Source organism: Falco punctatus (assembly GCF_963210335.1).
Source record: "Falco punctatus genome assembly, chromosome: 7".
Taxonomy (NCBI): Eukaryota; Metazoa; Chordata; class Aves; order Falconiformes; family Falconidae; genus Falco; species Falco punctatus.
Window position 1 is genome coordinate 31,242,242 of NC_137587.1, and position 7,982 is coordinate 31,250,223.

General features: G+C 48.9%; 1 protein-coding gene across 4 annotated transcripts in view; it reads left to right on the forward strand.

Moving 5' to 3' along the window:
* Nucleotides 1–1,430, forward strand: part of RIN3 (Ras and Rab interactor 3) — a 73,571-nt gene extending 72,141 nt beyond the window's left edge. For all 4 annotated transcript variants that reach the window (XM_080396692.1, XM_080396694.1, XM_080396695.1 and 1 more), the window contains one exon: nucleotides 241–1,430. In XM_080396692.1, the coding sequence (XP_080252818.1) occupies nucleotides 241–549 (309 nt within the window). In that variant the 3' untranslated portion in view covers nucleotides 550–1,430. The remainder of the gene's footprint in view (nucleotides 1–240) is intronic.
* Nucleotides 1,431–7,982: the final 6,552 nt, after the last annotated feature.

The following is a 7,982-nucleotide window of genomic DNA, read 5'->3' on the forward strand; positions in this document are numbered from 1 at the left end:
TCACTTACGTGTCTTTATAGGGCTAATTATTTAATTATTTGTTAGTTTAAGTATTTGCTGATTGCGAGGTTGTTTATCAGAGGGGACAGAAGAGAGAATAACTGGGGCATTAGAGGAGACTGGAGGATATTTGGGAGCATTTAGGAGCTCTAATCAGCTAGAGTTTTGGGCTGAATTCTGCCTCCTTCAGTCCCAAGTCACTGTGCTAACTGCAAGACCTATCCTCATGTATCTTTTCAGGACTTCATCTCTGTTTCCTTTCTGGAAATCGGTGCTCAGTCAAGGACACTTGCTTCCCGGAACGACACCACAGCTGAGCAGCTGAGCCAGCAGTGTGCCGAAAAGTTTGAAGTCTCCCATCCCAAGGATTATGGACTCTTTGTTTATGTTGATGACCAGTGGCTGCAGCTGGACAAAGACGCCCTTCCTCACCATATCAAAGCCTCCCTGCTGAAGAGTGAAATCAAGAAAGATTTCCATTTTATTTATAAACCAATAGATCATAAAGCCCCACCAGTTCCAATTGTCAAAGAGTCAGACTTTCGCTAAGGGCCATGCTGCTCTTCTGTTGTGTTTGCTGTCATCCTGGAAGGGCTGGAGTTTATCTCATGACATCCTCTGGTATCTGCAGACCTCAGAAAATCTCTGGAGCATGGCCTTCAACACAGGGCAGATGTGCTAATTGTAGATGCTGTCTTAATACAGGGCATTTCTCAGCAGAGTTCATTTGCAGAAATAAAAGGAGCATTCAGGAGAACATTTATCCTTTGGAAAACTTGAAGTATGAAACCTCAGAACCTCCCACTGGCAATGTCACAGAATGTAAATGGACAGTGGAGAAAATCCAGAGATCTTGCAGAGAAGAGGACTTTTACTCCATAATAAATTATGGCAGGTGTGAATCATCTCTGTGCACAAGGCCTGTGTCTGCACACACCTCAATGCTATCTGGAGGTAAGACTACGTTTATGCCTTATATCATCTGTTCACCCAGTTTGAATAAATTGAGTCTTGTCTAATGTATTCAGTGGCATAGGGTTGCCTCCGGTAGCAGAACTCCATCTCTGTCTTGCTGTCTACAACATGCCATTGCCTTTGAAATTCACACAATTACAGACCATGTAAGATGATCCTGTACCTTCACTAAAAATACATTTTCTGCTGTCTACTTGTCACTGAAATCAGGTAGCTTAGGCATTTTCATCAATGTATTTTTCTTAAAGATTGAAAGTCTTCACCGCCAGTTTTACATGTGCAGCAGTTTTAATCACAGTGGTTGTATGATAGTGTCATTGGTTATTGTATATTTATTTCCATGTGTGATACAGTGCTATTATTTTAAAGTAAGTGTTTGTAAAGAACTTAATAATTTTCCCAGTGTAGCAAACCAGATAAAATATGAAAGTAAAAAAGAGCTAGAATTAAATATCTGTCCTTTTCTACCTGGATATAATTTTCTCTAGTGTTTTCATAGCTATAAGTCCCACCAGGTTATTACTTTAATAAATTCAGGATGCTGCAGATAGAAATTGCTGGTTTTCCTTTCTACCTGTATTTCAGTCATTCTGTCAATGCAGACATATTTCCTTGCAAACCTGAATTCCCGCAGAATAAATAGAACCAATGCAAAAATGCATGTCATGAAATTACAAAAAAGTATCCAGGATTGGATAATGGAAGCAGGAACCTTAATTGCAAGACAGATCCATGTCTTCTGGGTGCCTTCATTCCCACTGTGAAACCAAGTTGCTGGATTGTCTGCATGTGGGAGACAAGTAACCTCAACTGCAGCTACAGCCTTGGGTCAGGCCTAGCAAAGCTCTGCTTAGGAAGAGAAGGTGTTTCGCTGTGGGTTTTGCTCAAAGCTACTATTGTTTCCTTCCACCGACATTCAAAGAAAGAACTGGGGCATGCTGGGCCAGGTTGCCCATGGTCCCTGCCTTACTCCTGAAGCTCCAAAGGCAAAAGGGAATTGCATGTTACCTGATCACTCTCTTAGCCTCTGGAGCTTGAAATGTCTTCGTCTACTGCCCCAGCTGTAGCATGCACTGGCCAAATCTGCACACAGATAGCAAACCAGTGCTGTGTATCTGCCAGCTGGGGCTGCGTGCACGTCTTGTCAGGAAGGGAGAGCAATCAAGAATGAGGAACAGTGAATAACTGCAATCTTGGTTTCCAGGACATCATGTGCAGAGCTTGCAGTGTGTGACACCAGCACTGAGCTGACTCCAAATTCATCGTTACTTCTGCTTGTGTACAGCTGTTGGCACATCCGCCATGCCGCTGGGCAGCACACCTGCAGAATGCTGGAGCTGAACCCCTCCCTCGCACTGCCATTAGCCTCCTGCAGGTCAGCATGCTCCTGCTGGGAGCCTGTGCTGCTCTCAGAGTGGCACTCGGGATGCCATGACCAAACCTGAGATACAGGTTTCCAGTACCGATCTGATGGAGGGGATGCTGCTCTCCGGGCACTCACAGGTATTGCTGCCTCCAGTGCCTCCCCAGGGCTGTCAGCCCCTGCCCCGGTGATGCTGCAGCAGGGCTGGTCTCCAGCATCCCCCAGCTATGTCCCAGCCTGGCCTCAGCTTGTCCCCAGCCCCAGGGAGGTGCCTGATGCCCAGGACTGGGGCTGCCCCTGGTGCTCCCTGCTGTCCCACTCCTGGCTGTAGCAGTGGGACAGACCTCCAGCAAGCCCCGGTGGCCCTGGGAGCTGCTGGCCTCTCTGCCCCAACGGGAGCCTCCTCATGTCAGTCCTGCAGGCTGTGGTGAGGATGTCAGCTCTTGTCCTTCTGCCAATGGCTTGGTGGCAGGCCCTCACCAAGGGGCTAGGTACAGGGTCACCCTGGGTGCTCTGGCTGTGGGGCAATGTGTCCTCACCCTGCCCAGCTCCTTGGCCCACCACCATCCCTGAGTGCTAGGCAAGCTCATGGCAGTTTTCCCCCCCGCGGTGGAAGCAATGCCAGTAAATACCTGACACACAGCACAGAGAGGCTGGTTGTCCTGCTTCCACCATAGGTGTCATCGGTGATCTGCTCTGTGTTGGCCATACTGAAGACGATCTGGACTGTCACACCTGGGGTGGCAGCAGGAGGGTCCAACCTCTGGGCAGCATTACTTATGAACCTTCCTTTTTTCTCAACCACCCCCCCCACACACACACACTCTCCAAATCCTGTTTTACACCTGGTCTCCCAAAGGCGACACCTCCCCTGCCTCTCACCTCCCTTCCACACCCAAACCATGGGCCCAGACTAGCTCTGGCCCACCTCCCACTGGCCTCCTCACCTCTCTTGATAGGACTCCAAGCCATGTACCCACCTTACCTCGCATTACCTATGCACAGGTATCACACTGCCTGGGGTCCACGTATGGCGGGACTGGGGGTGCCAGACCCATAGATCGGGGGGGAGGTGGGGTGCGTCTGACCAGCAGCTTAGTTCTGCCTTGGCTGCTGCAAGTTATTTTAAGCCCCAGGAGCAAAGATGCAGATGTCTGCCAAAGTCCTTGGCACGATCAGGTTATCTTTATACTGTAACATTCACGGTTAATGAGCCTAAAGTAATCTCATGGGGGTGAGGCCGAAGTAGAAACAGGCAAGGAAGGAAGCCAGGGCAGATCTGCTGGGTATTTCCAAAGAGCAACCGGACCTTGCACTAGCCAGGGTCAAGCAACAGATGGACGAAGTGAAGCACAGTGTCCTGGGATGGCTGAGTCAGCAGCTGGACCTCGGGGCAAGGGGAAACCATAGATTATACAGGTGATCAGTGGAGCCCGTGGAAACCACGACAGTGCTAAATCACTGCAATCCAAAAGGGCTTCGACTAAAATTTACCAAAGCCTAGTCCCAAAATCAGACCTGCAGATCCCAGTTTTCAAAATGCAAGGAGTGCCAGCTGAATTTTTGTGAGCTTTTACACAGGCTCTCAAATTGCACATGCAACATTTTCATCTGGCATAACAGCTGGAAATCTCTGATTTGATTTGCAAAGGTTGCCATGGCTCTGCTGAGCTCCAAGATTATTGACAGTAATGCCAGTTCCCGTGCCTGGCTGCGAGCTGCCTGGAAGGAAATCCCTGTGCTGGGGCTCAGTGCAGAGCAGGGCTTGCTCTGAAGGCGGGGGGCACCTGGCCTGTTTGGTCACATGTATAAACCACCAGCAACAACTTTGCTAAACATACAGATCTGGGGTACAGGGGTGACCGCACTCCTCCAGGGCCTGACCAGAGCTGTGCCTTGTCAGGGAATGCAAGCTGGGAGATGACCCAAATGATGGGGTCCTGGAGGACCCAGGACAGCAGGATGGCTGCTGCCTCTCCAAGCTCACAACTCAGCGGTGGGACTCAGGCCCTGTCTGCACCAGGGTCACGCAAAACCAGCCTGTCTGGAACAAACGTGCTGTTGTTTTGGTGACCCTGGCGAACCTCAGAGTCCCCAGCGTAGAGACTGCTGGAGCGGTTCAGCATGTCCCTTCACCCAGACCCTGGTGCCCAGGGTCTTGTGCTGCTTTGGGCTGATATCTGACACTTTGGGTGGTGAGAAAAAAAAAAAAAAAAGCAAAATGTGGGAATTAAATGGGCATTTTTAAATGCTTCATGGGATTTTATTAATTCGCTTTGCCATGGGGTTTCCTCATGCTGCAGCCCAGGCGAGGAGGAAGCAGCCCAGTCTGGTGATCTGCAGCCTCCCCTGGTTAGTCAAGATGGTCATGCTGTGACTCATGCACTGGCCCTCACACGGAAATCAGCAGACAGGAGTGTTTCAGGAGACTTTGACCAAGGAGGCTTGTGCAATGCAGCCAAGGCCTCCTCAAAACACACACTCGCAAAGAAATGTTGTGCAACAATTGCTCATGTACTCACAAGCAAAGGAACCCAGTGCGAGAGCGAGGAAGAGGGAGACCTGCTGCTGAACCTGGCGACTCCTGCAAAGAAAAAACAAAAAGCCCATGTGGCCACCTCCTGTGCAGAGCTGATTTAATGCCACTTTGCACCCAGTGATACCATCTGTCAATAATTCACTGAAATGATTACACCGACAGATCCTGTATAACCTAAAATAAAAGTCGCTGAAATCAAAGGCAGTTTTCCTGTGGATTTTCTGGGCCTCATCATGCATCAGTCACCAACTGTACTTTGACACCCGTCATGAGCCTGGCTTTTTTCCACAGGCTTGTGGAGTCACTCAGGCTGGCAGGGACCCCTGGAGGTCGCCAGTCCAACTCCTGCTCAGGTGGGGCTGCCTCCCAGGGCTGCTGGGGGCCTCAGCCTTCCGTGGGGCAGGTCTCCAGGGCTGGAGGTCATACAGCCTCGGCAGGGCCCTGGTCCAGCACTTCAAACCCTTGCAGTGTGAAAAATGGTTTCCTCCTAGCCGTGCAAACACCCTGCCTGTCCCACCAGAGTCCCTCCTTGGATGGACGTTGCTCCTGTAGGATACCGGCCGACTCTGCCTGCGCTGCACGGAGTTACAGACTTGTAATATTTCTGTTGTCCCCTGCCTCTTTTGGGGTATCGTGTCCCTAGGAAGGAAGCAGCTGCTGATTCAGAATTGCATGAGCTCTTGGCATGAAATGCTGCTTAGTCAGGACTTCAGCTTGTGTCCTTTCCCTCGGCTGCCCTTCCATCCCTGTCCCCACAGGGCAGAGGCTGAGCACAGAGCAAGAGGCCTTCAGCCTCCTGCCCCGAGACGGGCACGGCTGCTCAGCACTTACCTTAAATTATCCTGGTGAGAGAAGACACAACTTGGTCCAGCCAGAGCTGAACTACTACTGCTTACTGCAATCTTTCAAAAAGTGCACTACAACTCCAGGTGAACTGCCTTCTGCTTCATTGCCAGTAGAGAAGGGAGGGTGGTTACACACGCTCTGAACAAAACTATGTTCCATGTAAGTTTGCATTATATAGAACTAGTCAGCATATAGCACACGGCGGAGGCTGATCGTGCCTCCTGCCCTCCAGGCCCTCTCAGAGGAAAGGCGGTGAACTGCTGTGTGCAGCAGGACGTTGGGTAGAAGCACAGGGCAGATCTGGCAGAGAACAGCTGCGAAAAGGGCCTTGAACTCTGTTCCTGGCAATGAGGAAGCGGAGGACAGGAAGCCCTGGCTGGTGTGACACTCTTCCCAGGGCTTAAGGATATACACAACTATTCTGCACACTAAAGTTTTTGTAAATAACATAGCCTCAACTTTGCCCTGTTCTGCCTGGTGATGACACTTTGCTGGGAACCTGACAGTTTTCCGTATTTTGCAGCAGTCATTCCTGCACCCCCGCATTCTAGGAACAGCAGGCTGGGCAGCTGCATGCCTGCAGAAAGAGTGAGGGCGTCTGCTCTTGCCCAATACAGCACAAGATACTCTAGCGTAAGACTGACCTTGCACAATCCTAAAATTATTTTCTCATCAGTTTCTATTACCATCCCAAAATAAACAGCCTGCCATGTAGGCACTAAGCCTGTGTGATGCTATTTGCAGGCCTTAAAACCCGTGTATTGGCAAGTGCAGTTGAAGGTGCTGGGGGTTTTTCTTCTGTGGGGCTGTTCCCTGAGCGACTGCAAAGGGAATGGGTGTCTGGATACAAACTGGAAATCCAACAGCACAGTAATGCTTTTTGCAGGATATGGGTAAGAACCTGCTGCATCTCAGACAGCATTGGGGGCGCAGCGACACCTTCAGCAGATTGCCTCTCTCTTCCATTTCCACACATCCCTGAGGGAAGGGGTACCACCACCATGGGTAGCATTTAGGATGGTGACACTCTGGTCTTGCAGAAGGAAAACAGAACAAAATCTCACTCTCCCACATTTCAACTTTGCATCCTCAGAGCTAAAGGCTCTGCAGGAGGGCCAGGGCACAAGATAGTACTGAGGCACAAGTGCCACCTGGGTGTCAGTGATGTGTGAAAATAAAAATTGCCTGCTAGTAGCCAATTTTTCACCTGATAACTACTTTTTGAGGACTATTTAGTATGGCTGGAGACTCTTAGCTGTGAAGTGATGCTACCTGGGAAGAGCCTGGAGGGCTTCTTTTTTTCCCCTTTGCATTCTAGATATAAAAAGACCAAAAGCCTCTTCCGAATACTTAGAAGAAAATGGGTATTTCTAAAGGGTGAAGAAAATTGTTGAAACTATGAATTGATGATGCTAAGTGCTTGAGAAGCAGCATGGATTTCTAGGGTAGAGAATAAATCTAAAAGCAGAGATGTGTAAAACACAGCAGATTTAATGTTTATATTCAACCAGGGCTTTGAAGGAGTAATTTTTCCTGTTCTTTCAAAGCAACTGGGGGCTCTTGGTATACTCTTTCATGACAGCAGCCAGACTGCCTAAAAGCTGTCCTGTATGGCCAGCCCCTCCCTCCTGCCATCATGGGAACACCTGCAACACATTCAGGCACTCAAGAATTTCATACTCTCTTGTTTTTAGAGTTCTCCTACAAAGCCCCAGCTTTACAGCTGAAAAGAAATAAGGAACTCAAAAGTAGCGCATATCTGAACTTTCAACAACCCCCAAGGTGCAAACTTTAACTTCTGAATTCAGTAAAGCCTAGTTCCACATACCTTTACCTTTCCCCATCCATACTGACACTAGCTGTGCTCTGGGATTTCTCTCACTCCGCCAACAGCTGAAAGTGCTAACGCTCCTGGCTTTATCTGGCTCTTTTCTATATAAAAGCAGTTTCAGTTACACCCCCTCTCCTTTGAGTGGAGCTACTCAAGGCTCTTCTCCATCTTGGAGATAGTGCTTTAGATTTTGCCAAAGCTTGGCGTTTTTTTCCCAAGGAGAGGAGGTAATTTTGCGTAATTAAACATACTTTGGAAAGAATCCTGAATTCTTTCTGTATCCTGTCTACACATGTAAAAAGGTATGGACAGCCTAAAACTATTTTGAATCATCTTGTAACCTCTAATTTTCCCCTGGCTTGTCATTTAACTGAGTCACCTCTAAGGAGTGGTGCCTTCCAATGTGACTTTCGGGGTTTTGATATTGT